Genomic DNA, 17,928 nt, shown 5'->3' on the forward strand with positions numbered 1-17,928 from the left:
AACCAGAGCATACTGTACAGACTCCCTCTCTTTTTCTCTCCATCTATTCAGATGCAAATTGCTGAATTCATTACTTAGATTGAATTACTGGTAAGTCAGTTCCCATGGCAGACATTCAATTCAGCATGGTGCAAGAACTTACTGCATGGGCACCGGTCTGCTTATGTGCTAGTAAGTGCTCTCAGTAAACATTAAACTAAAGCATTAAGCTATGTGTTACAGCGATTTACAGGGTGGTCTTTACTTCCTCTTCACCTGTGGCAAGATGGGACTTCCATGCCAAAATGAGCCAGATTTAAACCTTCAAACTGTACTGTTTAAAATGTTCAGTTTGTAATAGAATCTTCATATTTTTCTGTCATTGTTTTGATACATTATTTTTATTTATAAAACGATACTGTGCACATTGTGAAATAGTGTAGCTAAAACGGACTGATTTATTGTTTAAAAAAGCGTCGACAGTTGCAATATGATGAACGACTTCACGTTGAGTGAGCAGTTCAATTTGATACTATTGGTAAAGTAGTTCTTCCGCCAAATCATATAGTCCGTTGTTTTCTAAGCAGCCTAGCAAATTGTCGCATCAATATAGAATGTGTGGTGACGCGTCCATTGGCATTTTCAACGTCTTCGAATACAGTTTGTTAAATCAGAAATGTAAGTCGAGACTTATTGTATCACATTCACACTTACTTGGTAAGAAGGTTGGGCTATTCTTCTACAAACTCCGCGAGTTATAATTCAATTAGCCAACCTGAGTGAAAACATTAGAACGTAATCCACACCATCTATCATACTCCACAGCATTTCATCCCTTCTAACTGTCTTCTGAATATTCATGAGTTTGCCGACGTCATGCGAGCGCTGAGCTGCTCGTGAAAAGCGCGCATCGAGGGCGGGATGAGAGGGGGAGCATGCAGGGAGCGCGAGAGAACAAGAACGTTAACCGTGAAAAGCGGGAGCAGGACGGGAATCGCTTGACAGCGTCTTGACTACGGATTTGTGACTCCCACCTGCGTTTGTTGCATGAGGATAGTGCGTTAAATCGCCTCTTTTTTTAGTCGATGCCTGAGTGAGATGCCTCTTTCCTCAGCGCCCATCACGGAGATAAGCGGACCCGCGTAAAGGATGCTGCACACGGACGAACGTTATTTGACATGCACTGACATTTAAAATGAACCATTTGAACCCTGCACATCTCACGCATTTCGCCTCTGCTCGTGATGGCCAATGCACAGCGTGATTAAACGCGTGCTTTTTCTCTCGCGGTGACGGCAGCGTAAGCATAATCTCCGTAGGCTGCTCTTACACATCTAAACGTTTATAATGGGGGTCAACAAAAGAACCGGAGGCGGTGGGGTTTGATCGTAACCCCTATACATCTTGTATAAGCTCTCTTCACTTGTATCATTATATACGTACTTCAACATCCAGCACGCGCATCAGCTTTAAAGCTTGGGAAACTGCGGCGCAGGGGTTGCGTGTGGTGCTGAAAGGACAGCTCCCACCACGGCGGGGTCGCATCCCCGTTCTACATGGATCAATATTAGGGGACTGACAGTGTCGCTTTTGAGCTTTAATGGCTGTGGCACGCAAGATCAAAACTCTGCTGACGGTCAACATTCTGGTATTCGTCGGGATCATTTTGTTCTCGGTGTACTGCAGGATCCAGGACCGATCCGAGGAGCTCGTCCAGATCGGCAGGCTGTCGGATCAGAGACTGCGAGGCAGGAATGCCAAAGTTACGAACTCCATGGACAGACAGTCCATTCTCAAAAGACTCGAGCGACTGGAAGATGTGGTGTATAACCAATTAAACGGTAAGTAGGCTTTTATGATATTGAGCTTAGTAAGTCATTCGCCATCGCTGTATGACTGTGATTGTCATTCCAGCTCCAGACCAAAAAATATTATTTTCAGAACGATATCCAGGCTTTTATTTGATAATGTGGGACACCTTATCTCGAATGTGTATATTTTGCATGCAAAGCTGTTTACCAAATGTTAGATATTACTACTAGATCTAAGACATTGCCAACTTTATTTGTGTAGCCATCTATTAAAGCATAATATGACTTTATAAAGTTTATGTTGTTTGTGTAAGTTGTCCGTAAAAGTTATTCATGAAAGTCAATGTTTGACTGTGACTAATACAGTTTGCCCTGTGTCTCTCACATTGACTTCAGAAGTATTGAATGCTTTGTTGCTTTACTGTTATCATCGCAACATAGTTATCAACATCTGAATTGTGAAAGATGTAAGTAATTGTCAGAATATTTATGTCAATCTAACTAGGTCAAATAATTTATAAGCTACAGTAATGTAGCAATAAATCTAGTCTCCTATCTCAATACTTCCCTCAGTCATGAATTTGTACATTTTAAATGTAGTATTACATAATATACAGGTGCACAGGTGATTTTGCCTATTTTTAACAGTAAGGGCAATCTACAGTCAAGATTGCTTTTAAGGTTCTTCTAAATTTCCAAATATTTACACTGTCAGAAAAAAGAAGAAAGTTGGACCTTTATTGTCGCTGGGGTGGTACTCTTAAGGGTTTATTTTGTATCTATAAGGGTGTACAAAATATGAAATGTTGTACCTTTTTGGACAATAATTGGATAATTGCACCCTATGTACCTTTTTTACATTTTAAAGGTGCATAAGGGGATACAAAACATTTAACTAGCTCAATAGGGTACAGTTATGTAGCCAATAACATAAATGTATACCTATACAGAGTTAACAAAATTAACCCTTAAAATACCCCCCATGACAATAAAAGGTACTATTAGAAAAATAATTGCTCCGTACACAAAAGGATATGTAAAAATAACTGTTCTGCCCCGTGCTGCAGGATAACTGCCCTTTCCAAAGTCACCCTTGCGGTCTCTTTGACTTTGTATCTTTGAAATATTAGAGCCCATTCTCTCAATTATTCGTCTCCTACCATGGAGCTCTTCTCCTGCAGAACATATAGTATAAAGGTCATAATTCGCCTGATGTTTCCTTTTAAAGTGGGCTAACAGACCCATTGCTCCTTGTATGCTTTGCTTACTGACTCCATTGGCTCTGATTGTTATTCGGTAAAACCAGCACCATTTGTATATGAAGGGGGTCACTCTGTCAGATTAAATTATCCTTCGTGCAATTGGAGGAAAGCCAAGAGGCACTGCTTCACAAAAAAGCCCTCTAATGCACCCTCCTGAACGAGAGGGCTTTCATTCTGCACAAGTGCAACCACATATTTCCCCCTGAGGCTTTTCCACTTTGTAAACCTCACCAGTCTGTCACAAATCGTCTTGATGGAAGGGCCGTTACAAGTTTTATTTCAAAACGCTTTATCTGATACACGCCACACTCCTATGATGCCCAAATGGTGCGAGGTTGCCGATAATTGTACATGATAGTAAGATTGAAATTGATTTCGAATTCACATTTTTTCCCCAAAAAAGGTAATTTTTCAGATGTTTATTATACTGACACCGAATGATTACACCGAGGTCCAATTGGAATTCTAAGGCACAGCGAGTTTTACAAGAAAGCAGCAATTGTTTGGCTGTTGCTGGCAACCTCATCCCCCGCAACATCCCAGTAAATATGCTGTAAATGTTATTCGCTGACCATTATGTTGATGATGGATTTCCCAGAGAACATAATATACTGTGTTTAATCATATCCAGTGTTTCTGGTTTGCAAAGAAAAGATGTGTAAATAAAAATCATATTGTAAAGAGAATTAAAAAAAATTCCTTCTACTTGAAATTCTTTTTCCAGTTGCACATAGATTTTCTATTGTTTCTCATTAACCTGAGATGTTCTTCCCAGATGTGTTCTGTGTAGTGATGTGTTCGTGACAGGTAATTAAGCAGCTAAATTACGTCTCAGTAAAGTCCTCTGATAAGGTTCACATCTTCTGTTCATCCTCATTTTTGTTGCTCTATAGTTACATTCTGTATTCTCATGTGGGACCAAACAAATGCATTGTAAACATTTGAAGGCAGAGCAGAAAAAATATGCCTGAAGTGCAAGACCAGAAAGGTTAAACAATTAAATAATTAATGGAAATCAGTTATCTGGAATGTGAGAAGTTGCCTGAATGAATTTTATTCGCAGAGGCTATACACTACTAAATTGTAAAAGATTAAAGGGCATAAAGGGGTAGTTCACTCAGAAATTATAATCCTGCCATTATTTACTGTATATATGCTTTCATATAGCTCTGTGGTTAGAGTATGGCACTAGCAATGCCAAGGTCATGGGTTCGATCCCAGGGATTGCACATACTCAAAAAAAGATTATAGTATAATGCAATGTAAGTTGCCTAAATGCCTAAATGTTATTCACCATCTTGTCATTCAAAACCTGTAAATGAAACACAAAAGAAGATATTCTGAGAAATGTCTCCCTTTAAGGTTCTCCGCAATGGGAATGCAATACCATTCACCATTAAAAAGTAAGCACTTGCATTTAAAGGGATACTTCGACCAAAAATGAAAATACTGTAATCATTTACTCACTCTCAGATTGTACCAAATCTGTATACATTTCTTTATTTTGCTGAACACAACGTATGATATTTGGAAGCATGTCAGATCTCATTACTCATTACATGTCATAGTAGGGAAAATAAATTCATACAGATTCATACAGAAATTTGTACAGATTTGGAACAACTAGAGGGTGAGTAAATGATTATAAATATTTTGTTTTTGGGTGAACTATCCCTTTAAATGTGATAACCAAAGCACAATGAAAGGACCAGTCCAGGAAAGACACCTGAGACACAGTGTATAGAAATGCTGGATCAATGTGAAAAGACCCTTTATCTGACTGCTATTAAAAATTCATAGCTTTGAGAATGAGCAATTAGCCTCTTGATTAGGCAGCACATCTACAGTAAGCTTTACTGCTAAAGTATGCTTCATTTTCACAGCTGTAGTTGAGCGTGTCTCAGCAAACACAGATGTGGTACCATAGGTGGAACAGATTTTAACCGGTTAAGTGATATAAACAGGAGACTACTTATAAAAAGTCAAACAACGCCCACAACCTTCCGGTACAGTGATCTGATACTGTATATAACAGGTCTTAAATTAGCACAGCGTTTAAGACATGCTTTTTTGAGCGTTAAACAAATCTGCAAATACCAGAACAATGACGAGAGCAAACCTAAATAAAAATAATAATCTCTTCCCATAAAGTTTGCACCTGAAGAGGAAACTCCTACAATCAAAAACAACTGTGTCCACACCTTTCACCATTAATTATCACTGCGTGTCTTTACTAAATACCGACAGTGTTTTTTTTTTACGCCAAAAGATTTGTTTGTGCTGCAGCAAGCTGTTAGTAAATCTGACCCTTAGAATGAGTTATAAAAGTGAAAATAGTTTTTACTGTAACAAGTAATTGTGTTTGTAATTTTATTTGAGAATACAGTCACTTTTGCAAACCCTTGCATTCTCCCTGTGCATCCTGATGAATCAATAGATTTACAGTGTTCTCCGGCACGTCCTGTCTAGACAGAGTCAGCACCATATTCTCAATGTGCAACATTATCAAAAGTCTAAATAATTTAAAGATGATTTATTTAGGATTTATTCTGTATATATTGTTCTTTGATTTATATGACTGTTAAGTGAAACCAAAGCCCTGATTCACATCCTAGCATGACTCTTTTTACTGTAGGAATTCTGGTTGTAAATCAACCCTTTGCGCAGGTACTCAACGTTCATCTTATGTTTTACGATCCACGCACAGTTTTGTCTTCAATATATTCACAGTGGACTCTAAAGAGACTAAATCTGCCATTCACGACCCTAAAGCAGATCTTCCCCATGAATATTAATGCTACTCCGGTATTACATTTGACATGCATGTATACTTATATAGCCTTTCAATCACCTCAGAAAGCAGTATCTTTTAGCCTCGAATCCGTAGCTCAGTTTTTTTCTTTTCAAATCTTGTTACATAATTTAAAGCAATTCTGAGTGAAGTGCATCAAGCCCGAATGCTCTGAGAGCACTTTAAAAGAGACTTGACTGGCAGTTTGGTGAATTTAGACTGAATTGTGTAAAGCTGTCGTAGCCTAAAACAGCAGAAACAACATCACAAACACAGAGTGGATTAAACCATATGGGTCAGGTCGGACACCGCTGGGGTTGTGACCTGCATCTCTAGCTAAAGGTGTTTATAGGAGATAGTTGTAAAAGTAGCAGCCGAGTCCACAGTATGACATTCTACGCGTGTGTCGTAGACGGACGTAGAAAGTGAACGCAAACAGTGAATCGTAGTAATGCGCCCATGTTTTGTGTGTGTAAACTTGTCAATGACGACCTGTGCGCGTCTGCAATGGCAGCGGGAAACGTCGGTGCCGCCTGACCCGCGCAGTTGACTAATCACACAGCCTACATTGGTGGGAAATAACAACTGGAAGAAATTCCCAAATTGCGGGTCGTACATGTGCGAGTACTTGTGAAGACAAAATCATGCTGTCTTGAAAACTGGTCTCAAAATGGGTTTTGGTCGCAGTCTGGAGCACTGATATAATTGTATTTAATGTTTTGGCAGATGGCAATCTAGCAAACTGATATACCCCAACCCCCGCCTCACACCGGCCCCTTGATGTCATTGTCTATCGCGATGTTTCACTGTAGGAATCGTCTGATGCCAATTTGGTAGATATCGCCAAACCTAATTTCTATCTGCATACACCACGGGTCCCCTTGCATGGAATTCGCCATGATTTTTCTACCGTAGCCCTAAACAGACAGACTGCTTCACAAAGCATGTAACGTAAATAAGTTATCTCTTTCGGCAAAGAAGCAAAAACGTGACGACATCTTAGTCCTGTGTCAGCCACTGTAAAGCTTTACAAGGGAGGGGTGGAGTGAGCCATTGGTTGCAATTCGAAAACTCACCACTAGATGCCACTAAAATCTTCACATTGCTCGTTTATTTACACAGCCATCAGATTCAGTGGAGATTAAATAGAGACATTTGCTAAACAGTGGAAATTTTCCAAAGAGTTTCAATTATTTAGGACACCTTGACATCTTAATAAATTATATCTTAGGTTAACCTGCATTTGGCAGACGATATTATCCAAAGTGACTTTCATTGCATTATTCTAGACATTTGTTTCATAGTATGTGCAATCCCCTGGGATCGAACCGAGGATCTTGGCATTGTTAGCGGCACGCTCTTACCACTGAGGTACAGGAAAGCTGTTTAGTGAGTTATAAAAGAGAAACATCTGAGAAATACATTTCCTCTGGGTTGGAATTTGTATTCTGACATTTTGACTATCTTTATCTTGAATGAAGTTTTGATGAAGTGAGCCGAAGTGCCTAAACTCGCATGAAGGAAGTATGAATCCAGCTGAATGTGAAATTAGAGCTATCTGTCTGGAATTTCAAAGCAGGACATGTTATAAGCCTTCCTTAAAGACAAACCGACCATCCGCCTTTTAATATAATGAATCTGAAATAGGCAGTCCAAAACAGAGAAAGAGAGAGACATCGTGTCCCCTTTTTTAACAGCAGTAAAAAAGTGTGAATTGCAGACACATGTCCTTCACCTTTGTCGGTGAATAACAAAATTCAGTTTTTGTACTTTTTGGTATTTTAGTCAGCGGAGAGGATAATTGCACAAATGCGGGGAGAAAAAAAAGTTGTGTGCATGACTCTTTCCTATTACCCCATGATAAACATGATTTCCTTTCCTGTTGTTGTACTTCCTACAGGCAAGGGGAGTTGGCCGGGAAATATTGATGGGCTTGTCCTTCTTTAACACACCTATGCATAAATTATCAAATCACAAGGGGAAAACAATATTTTTAATGATTTTCTTAACTTCAAAACAAGAATTTATTCTCTGCCAGATTTTGTTGTTTTAAATGATGCATTTTTAAAGTTACACATCTGTCCGTTGCGATAGAAGGTAATGGTAAATATTGCACGGGTGCAATCTCTGTCAGACGAGGGAATGAGGGACCACTCAGGACAGAGCCTCAGGCAACTGCCTGTCTTGCTTTTCCTGTCACTGCACCTCTGAGTAGAGACCATGCATTGGGTGTTAAAGTAGCTGCTCACAGCTTGGCCAGATCATGATATGCTACTTTGCTATTGAAAGTTTTGGAAGTTTGTGTTGAGGGAGAGCTGTTCTTACTCTAGATTGCATTATATTGGACAGAAACTTGTGTTTTTGTATTATTTGTCGTGTTTATCGATCAAACAAGCATCTTAAATTTGTGATTGAGTGCACCTGAAGATCACTAAGTACACAATTTTAATGAAATGCATTTAAAGAGAGTAAATGTTTATAAAAAATAGGGAGATCACATTTTTGGTGGAACTATCCGTTACTTTTAATCAAAGTCACTACGTGCAGCTGTGACACGTCAGAGGAGACCTGGTCCCCCCCGGCTGAGACTGGTTTCTCCCGAAGTCCATTTATTTATCATTGGATTTTGGGTTCCTCGCCACAGGGTTGTGCTGGCTTGCTCACCGGGAGACAGCTTTTATTAGATATTATTTACTAGAATGATCTAGATTGCTCTATTATCACCATGCGCTGTGCATTTATACCTTTTCTGTGTTTTTTTCAGTTTTTCTCCTGCAAAGCTGCTTTGGATCAATGGACATTGTGAAAAGCGATATATAAATCAAATTGAATTGAAATGCTTTTAAAGGGATAGTTCACCAAAAAAATGAACATTTGTTAATCATTTAGGTTCCAACCTTTATACATTTCTTTTTTTCTGCTAAGCGCAAAGGAAGATATTTTTAAGAATGTCAGTCACAAGACAAATTTAATCCCTCATTGACCCCCATAGTATTATTTCCCTTACTATGGCAGTGAATGGGGGATGAGATCTGTTTGGTTACTGCCATTCTTACAAATAACTTCCTTGGTGTTCATCAAAACAAAGTAATTTATACAGTGCAGGTTTTCGAACAATCTGAGGGTGAGTTAATGACAGGATTTTCATTTTTGGGTGAACTATCGCTTTTTTATTTAAAGCAGAGCATTTCTTATGGTGATAAGCTAAACATACATCTAACCAACATTTTCTTTGAAGCAATGCTAATTAGTTTCTAGACTTCACATTTATCTAATTAGTGAAGATTTGCAAACCTGAAACATGCAAATTACCAGTTTTTGTTTTGTTTTTGCAAATTACCTTGTTTGTTTGTGTTCTCATTTGGAAGATGTAATAATGACGGACACAAATTCTAAGAAGGGGAGGAAACAGCGTAATTGCTCTTTCAAGAACAAATCCTGTACTAGTCTTTGCAACTCACTTTAATCACAAAATCTCAAAGCATATTATTATCTGAGTACACACAAAACGCAAACATATTTACATAGACAGAGATTAACTATTGCGTCTGAACAGGGCAATCTCATTTACAGAATGTATTAGCTGCGACTAAAGGAATTAGAGGAACTCAATTACTTAAGTAAGTTTAAACAAAAAAATCCCTAAATTGGTCAATAGAGTTTGAGGGAAACTGACCATTTATAAAAATGTGCTTATTTCATTAATAAACTCAAAAAAGAGCAGATTCCCAACTATTTGATTTCACACTCTGTAACACGTTGAAACCTCTTGTATGTCAGCAAAACGTGTAGTTTGGTAACTTTCAATACAGTGCATACATGCACAAATGCTCATGAAATGATATGTGCTTGTGATTGATGTTCCCCTGCAACATGTTGTGTTGTATTAGCAGGAATCTGCATTATGTATATGATATGCAGTTTCTCTCTGCCACAGACAGCTGGCTCTCAGGGATTAGTGTCAAAATGCCAGGCTGCAGTGTAATAGAATTCTCTCCAAACAGCCCACAGAGGCAGCCAGCGAGACAATGGCAATAATAACAATGACAGAGAAAGAGACTCAAAGCCACAGACCCTTGCAGAGAGACATATAACCATTTCAGTTCTGGCTTGTGAGAACACCTTATGATCCAGGAAACCGGCTTTAGAGACGACGCTCTGCGCTCCGGGAGCCCTGAATGATGGAAGGGGAGGAACTGGCTTGAAATTCCTGAAAATCCCTAGACTAGCTGGGATTTAGCCTGGAGGACATCTCATGAGACATGTTGGAGATCTTAGTTATGTTCATTGAAGTCAATAAATTAAGTCTCAATGTATCTAAAAATCTTGAATGCAGTATATGAATGGATTGTTGACCAAAGCTAAGATCTTATGACCATGAAAGTGTCCTATTGTGTGACATAGTAAAATAAAAAATATTACGTTGTTTTATATTATTTATATTTATCATATAAAATAGTTTAAGAGAGATTTATCTTCATCTTCACATTTTTTTATATTTTTGCCATCACACCCTGAAACAAATGTGCATAATAGTCTGTCAGCTACCCAAATGCATACACAATTTTTTTGATTGCAGATAAATATTAGCACAGATTGAGACAATATTAAGATCTCTTGTAGAAATATGAGATTACTAGAGTTTATATTTGTCTTCAGAGCTGATTAGCTGGTCTCCATTTGATCTTCATTGGCTCGTTACGGCTTTAGTAAAAATAGTATTATACATTTTAGTGATTTCATGTTTGATTTTTCTTTTCTAGACAGTTGTGATGTATGTGTGCATTGTGGAGTTGGGATTGGAAGAGGGCTTAAAGTTTAATTCCACACCAACTGTGTTTGTGGATGGGACTGGTTCGAATTCTCAGACAAAATATTCACATTCTGCTCCCAAGCATACTTGCCACCCAGAACGAGAAAAAAATTATATTTTTATGAGATTTTAAGGTGCTGTGTGGTGTTTTTTGATACATTGGTTGCAATTCACAACCTCACCGCTGGATGCTGCTAACTTTCGTACACTGGACCTATAAATAATTATTAAAGGAATTTTGGTATAGTAATCAGGCTCAAGATTTTTTTCTTCATTTCAGAAAAACACATTTTATTTGTGATAAATGCTTTTGTAATTTAAGTCTTTAAACTGAACATCCTTGGATTATACACTTGAAACCCGATATCATTTCTGTGAAGCTGTTAATATGTCAAAATAAAACATTACATCCTTTGAAATGAGCATTGCACTGGTTTGAATTCAAATTTTTTAATAGAAAGACTAAAGATTATGATTAGGAGCTTCTGTCTGGCCATCACAATGGAATTGACGTTCGCATTTTGTGCATTGCTTTTGAATTCTTCAGGTGTCAAACCATAGACAAGAAAGGTTAGAAAAAATACCTTTTTGGTTTGTTTGCCATTTAAACACAGTTCAAGTGGAATTCCCACCTTTTCTCCTTTGTGAGATCTGCATTAAATGGTCCAACTTCCAATTATCGCCCTGTACACTTTTTCACCTGCTTTGATTCGCATGTCACCAGGGGCTCTTCTCGAAGTAATGAACCCCTGTTTTGAGGCATGTACTTATGGGATATGCCAACCTTTTTCGTGTTAACTATAGTCTAAATGCATTTCTCCCCAATGTGCTGCAGGTCTAGCAAAGCCCATGGGTTTGGTAGAAGGTCCTGGAGGTCTGGGACAGGGCGGTGCAGCGGCAACATTAGGAGAAGACAGCCGGGAGAGCGAAGGGAGGTATGAGGAATACGGCTACAACGCCCAACTCAGTGACCACATCTCTCTGGATAGAAATATTCCAGACTACAGGCCGAAAAAGTGAGTATACTGCAGCGACTCAAAACACAATGTGCCCTTGAAGGTTGAGATAAGAATAGACATAGAGGCAAGCTGCAGTGAGCGCATGAGTTTGTTGTCCGACTAACACACCTGTTAAAAGTGCTGTGATTAATTTCTGCAGATATTACAGTTTTTTCTTTTGTAGATTTTTGCCATTGCATCATAGATACATCTTGAGCACTAGGGGTGTAACAATATGTTGCTTATGTCTGTATGATGTCTGTTAATCATTTTGGTTAAGATGCCAACACGTGATCATATATAATATTTTACATTTTTAGGGCTTAGCCTTTTTAATAGATTTTCTTAATTTTATTTAGATTTTTGGGGATATTTACACATTTTTGTATTCATTTTGTATTCATTTTATTCTTACAATTTTTATGAATGTTAAATCTGTTAATTTAATTTTAGTTTTATATTTAATTATATATATATATATGTATATATATATATATTTTACATTTTGAATTGATATTTTTTAATGTCATTTACCTTTTTTTTCATATTAAAAAAATCTGTAATCAGTAAATCTGAAATTCGCTCATAGGCTTATCATTTTTGAGGTCATTATTTTAAATAACTTTTTTATTGAATTAACATGTTTTACAAAGAAAATCACATAAATTACAATTTTTGTTAAAAAAGTTTTAATTTTATTTTTTAAACTATTGAATTGTGAACACTGTATCGTGTATTGTATTACATAATATTGTTACACTCCTACTAGTGATAAATTCCAATATTGTTTACCTCCTTTCGCCATCATGTTTTGAAGGTTATATCACCGGTCAAAAACTGCCAACACACAGTTGTATAGTTCCAGTTTTTATGGTGGTCTAAGGGTAAAGGAAAGCTATAAAGTATCTGACTTTGTTATTGGTTGCTTTTGGCTATGAAAGCCATGGTCCTTTAAAACCAAATTCACCCCAGGGCAGTTTTTCAGAACGCGTTTATACAAAGAGAGCAGGTTTAAAAATAGCCAAGTGGCTGAATCACTTCCCACGTTTTGACATTACAAAACCCTTCAGGGGAAAAGTGCATTTCTAGAGTCAATAGCTAGCAGTGAAGAAAAACATTGTGTTAGACAAAGGAAATATCACAGTGGAGGAACAGTTTCACTGCACATTAGAATAGTGTTAATGGTCAGAATGTTAATAATGCTGTCCAGGAGTGTATTATATGAGAAAAGACTCGCTGGAATATTAATGGCCATTCATTCGGTATATATTAAGATCACGACCCCAAAGCACTACCCAATGACGGAGAAGGAATAATATGGGCTATAATGTAGGTGAAACTGTAACAAAACAGCTTGATTGTTTGGTTCCTTGTGTTTCTTAACCCAATGATGCTGCAAAAATGTAGACATTCACAATTTCGCCTAAGGCTAAAAAAGCTCTGATTCAAAAAGGTTCTGATGGGTTTGTATCTCATTTAGCCCAGTGTGATGAAGGTTGAATTGCAAATCGTCGTAATTGTTATTCCGTCTTAGTTCAAGCTGTGCATAAATCACGATTCATTGTGCGCGTGTGTGTCTTTGCAATAATGCTTCCTGCTTACGTCTCTGATAAACACAATCATTCATGCTCCTCTACACAAAACATGTGTTACCAGAGATATCTCTATTTGACTTTCATATTCCAAGCCATCGGAAATCCGGCACAAAACGCACCAGGGACACTGCCTGTTATTTCATAGTGATTGTTAGGAAATAATGTTCATCAATGTGAATTCTTTAAAGGGACAGTTCAACTAAAAAAGAAAATTCTGTCTTCATGTACTTACCGTAAGGTAGTCTCAAACCTGTTCAAATTTCTTTGTTTTGCTGAACACAAAGAAAGATATTTTGAAGAATGCCAGTAACCAAACAGATTTTATCCCATATTGACTCCCATAGAATTTATTTTCCCTACTATGGCAGTAAATGGGAAATGAGATCTGTTTGTAACTGACATTCTTCCAAATATCTTACTTGTTGTTCACAAAACAAAGAAATGTATACAGGTTAACAACAACTTGAGGGTGAATAAATGGTAACAGAATTTTCATTTTTGGGTGAACTGTTCCTTTAACATATGCAAAATAGTAGAGGACATGATGTCATATTTGGATGTTGAGTGATGCAGTAAAAAATTACATTTTTATCATATTTTTCATGATAGTTTATTCCGTATTTAACCGCAGAGGACACAATCAGTAGCATTCTGCCAATAGCATTTACATTCCCTTTTAAAAATGACCATTGGTTTACACTAGTAAAAGTCTTGTAATCATGTTTTCTCCCTTTTTTAGTATATTATTCACCATTTGTACTGTATAACCATGTCCTACGAATACGATAGTTAAACTATGGTTACTTTGGCAAGCACAAATTAACTATTGTATTGCTATAGCAACCTTTATTGGATACATTTTAAAGGCTCCGAACGCCTCTTCCTACAAACGGATGATTTGTCTATTGGCAAATTGTTGAGTCCTTCTCCAGAGGACTTTGATGTCCTGAAGGGGCCGTTCATTAATGGTCATTTCTCTTTAATGTATGCTTAATTGTAGACACCCGGGATACATTGTTCTGAAGTCTCTCCGGATGGAGGTTCAATTGATGTGCTTTTTCAAAAGAAGAACTCATCCTTTTATGCGAGCGAAAGCAAAGCAGTCGCTTAAAAACGTCAACCTGACCTTACCTCAAAGTACTTGACGCAAATTAATTTACTACCAACCGAAAAAACAAATCAATAAAACTACATCAAGGAGGCATTTTATTATTGACTCGGGCAGAAATAAAGGATGAAAGCGTATGCGGGGGATAGAATGAATGAAATGGACTGGCATTGGTTATGTATTTACGCAGTTCCAGACATGCTTTTATTACACATTTCCAAAAGATAGACCAGAGATTGACCATTAACAGATTGTGGTTTAGATCTGGATCTATAGCTTTAAAGTGATAGTTCACACAAAAATGAAAAATAAAATGATTCTGTCATTCATAACCCAGTCATTTCAAGCCATCATGACTTTTTTTCGCAGAACACAGAAGAAGTTGTTTTAAAGAATGTTGGTAACCAAACAATGGCAGTACCCATTAACTACTAAATGAGCAAAACCAATGCAAGTCAATGGGGGCTTTGTATGGTTCCCAACATTCTTCAAACTATCTTCTTTTGTGTTCTGCTGAACAAAGAAAGTCATACAAGTTTGCAATAAAAAAGGGCATGTAAATGATAACAGAATTTTCATTTATGGGTGAACTCCTGTATCACTTTAAACTTCTTCCTAGCAAAGGGCCAGAATGCTCTTCTTAGAAATGTAATTGAATCCAACTGGACAAGATGGATGGTAGAGCCTTTGAATACTGGGAATAAGATCCAAAACTGCATCTTCTGCCGATGAGAGATGTTATCAGCGTAAACAGAGTTCAGTGACAAGGCAAATGATGGTGTTTCCCCATAAAGAGATGATCGCAATCAGCAGGCTGCTCCTAGACTGGAACTAGCGCAGGGAGCGAGTGTTAGAGGTTAATGTGAAATGTCTCGTGGAAAGAAATGAATCAGAGAGAGGTGCAAGGAAAATAGTGAGAGAGAGAGAGATAGAGAGAGAGAGAAAGAGAGCAGAATAAGTCTAAATCGAGGTGTCAGTTTGGTGTCTGTAACTGGACAAGCAGCTTTTGAGTCCATATTGTTATGCCCGTTGCCAACTGCCTGCTTATATCTGTACGGCGGTACAGATTCAGATTTGAGCAACGGCCTAGATTCAATGTAGTAACTAGAGCAATGAAATTCTGTCTTCAGTGGAGAAAAAAAAAGATATTTGAGAATAGTTTTGTGTCCAAATAATGAAAGTCAATCGTGGTCAGTTATGGTATTTTGTGTTCTGCAGAAGAAAGAAAGTCATACAGATATGGAATGACAGAAGGGTGAGTAAATAAAGAAATATCCCTTAAAGTTCAGATATATTTACCCAAAAGAAGAAGATAAAGATGCTAGTTCAAAATTGTATTTTTTTGCAGTTCAGATTGTGACTCGTCTCTATTTCACCTGAGGAACAATTCTGCAGCTAACGTCCATTTTTGTTATGTTTTCCCTCTGCTATGTATTTCGTGTTTGTGTCATGCTTTGTAGTTTTTTATAGTTTTCAATGTTAATTAGGTTTCCTAGGTGTTTCCATTTACCACGCCCCCTTGTTATCTTGTTATGTAATCTCCCTTTTGTATATATAGTACTTGTGTTTCACTTGTGTGCTGTTAGTCATTGTAGGTGTTATGTGTGGTTACCTTCCGTGTCGTTGTAAGATTTTCTTTGTCATCTATTTTCCCACGTCTAGATCCGCTGTTTTGCCTGCTCCTTGATGCCATTGGGACAGTTTTCCAGTCTTGGGCCTTTGCATGAACAATCGAGGAAAAAGAAATAAGCTATTAGAAAAATAGCAACCTGCTAGGAAGAGAAAGAAGTGCTTTAATGGCCTGATCAATCAAATCTTCCCCGTGTCGCATTGGCTGCGAAAACGATAGAGTTATAAAAAGCTTTGAATGATATTTGCTCAGCTGCCAGTGTAACTATCATAATATTTTGTTGGTTAATCCGCCGGATGTGTTCCTTTGCTTTATGACTGCTTTAGTACATAAAAGAAATGCATACTTGAAACGCATGCATTATTTTGGTGCCCGCATGTAAAATTTGGTCAGGCCAAACACGTATCATTTCACAGAATGTGTTTTGGGCATGGTCAGCATAAACTAAGCTTCGGTTTTGTAAATGGTGAAACATTTTATCCTTACTCTTATCTGTCCACCCCCTCGCTGTCAAAAAACACTGAACGTCACCATCAGTGACTCTCAAAAAGGATGTGGTGCTTTCAGACCTGCGAGAGTGCGCGAGTGTCCGTGTGCAATCATGAGAGCAATGGTAAGAGGAACAGAAAGCTGTTACTCTAGCAGATTGGCTGAGAAGATTTTCTCTAAGGGTGGCAAAGCCATGAAATATTATTGGGTGGACATATGGAGGCTTATGTAGCACTATCCACATCTGTGGAAAGAAAATATGTTTCCGTGAAATGGCCTTTAGTACAATTCTTAGTATAGCTGAACTTATAAAAGATTGAAGTTTATGATTGCGTTTTAGGCTATTATATCTTTTTTTTTAGATAATGACTCTGTTTTGAATGTTTATTTCTGTCCCATTGGATACTATGAAGCTGCTGTCAGCAATGTTAACTTACTTGGCATCTTACTATTTATTCAACCACAAGTTGAGTCTCTAAAGTGCTGCTATCCTAAAATAAATCTGAAAAATTGCTCAGATTCGGTTTTGTTGTTTACAATCCCAAGGTGGGAGGAACAATGTATGCACTGTATTTAAAATTAAATAAAAATATAATGTGAGCAATAAAAAATGCTGCTGAAATAAACAGACTTTATAGTACAAAATGTTCAACCTTCAATAAAATGCTGATGTTACTTATTATGGTTATCGTAGGAGTAGAGTTATCGTATATTTTATGGTGTAGGCTGCTGGAGGATAATCTTATATTTGGCTGGCCACTCAAAAAATGACATTAATCCATCCTGCGCATATGCTTCAATGATGTAGAATATATTGAAGCATTAAAATAAGGCCGCAGAAAAATCTGTCCCTCATTTCGTTACAAACCTGTATGCCTTTTTCGTCTGCAGAACACAAAAGAAGATATTTTGAAGAATGTTGGTAACTGAACAACATTGCCCCCCCATTGATTTTCATTGTATGGACACATTGGGGACATTTCTAAAAATATCGTCTTTTTTGTTCCACAGAAGACTCATTTTAAATGAGGACAAATACATGATGATTTTTTCTTTTTGAGTGAACTGTCCCTTTAAACTGTAAGTGTTAAAGTGCGTTAGCCATTTGGATTCACAGTAATCAGATTTTAATTTCATAAATAAAAAAACAAGGCAAATGAGCACGTTGGCAATCATAGCTTATACCTCCTTCTCTTCCAATCTGACCTGAAAATAATTTACGGAGGCTGTAATTGGGGAAATGGCCAGCATAAATTCTCTTTGGTTATTCTAAGCTCCGCATTCATTGTTTTAGTGGCTATTACACCTCTGTTGTTTGTAATTGTTGTTTTGGCTGCACAAATACTAACAACGTCCTCTTCTGACATTCCTAGGACACTTCTCAAACTAAGATACAGAAAAAAAGAATGTAAGATTAAATGAGAATCGTTAGTACGGTATTTAATGACGATT

The 17,928-nt window shown here is 37.5% G+C and overlaps 1 protein-coding gene across 1 annotated transcript in view; it reads left to right on the forward strand.

Annotated features, from left to right (window-relative positions):
• Positions 1 to 913: 913 nt before the first annotated feature.
• galnt9 (polypeptide N-acetylgalactosaminyltransferase 9) overlaps positions 914 to 17,928 on the forward strand; it is an 82,646-nt gene continuing 65,631 nt past the window's right edge. Inside the window, exons 1-2 of the mRNA XM_056746896.1 lie at positions 914 to 1,820; positions 11,492 to 11,672. Coding sequence (XP_056602874.1) covers positions 1,580 to 1,820; positions 11,492 to 11,672 — 422 coding nt within the window. The 5' untranslated portion in view covers positions 914 to 1,579. The remainder of the gene's footprint in view (positions 1,821 to 11,491; positions 11,673 to 17,928) is intronic.

The sequence above is a fragment of the Triplophysa dalaica genome, chromosome 4 (genome assembly GCF_015846415.1).
Source record: "Triplophysa dalaica isolate WHDGS20190420 chromosome 4, ASM1584641v1, whole genome shotgun sequence".
NCBI classification, from domain to species: Eukaryota; Metazoa; Chordata; class Actinopteri; order Cypriniformes; family Nemacheilidae; genus Triplophysa; species Triplophysa dalaica.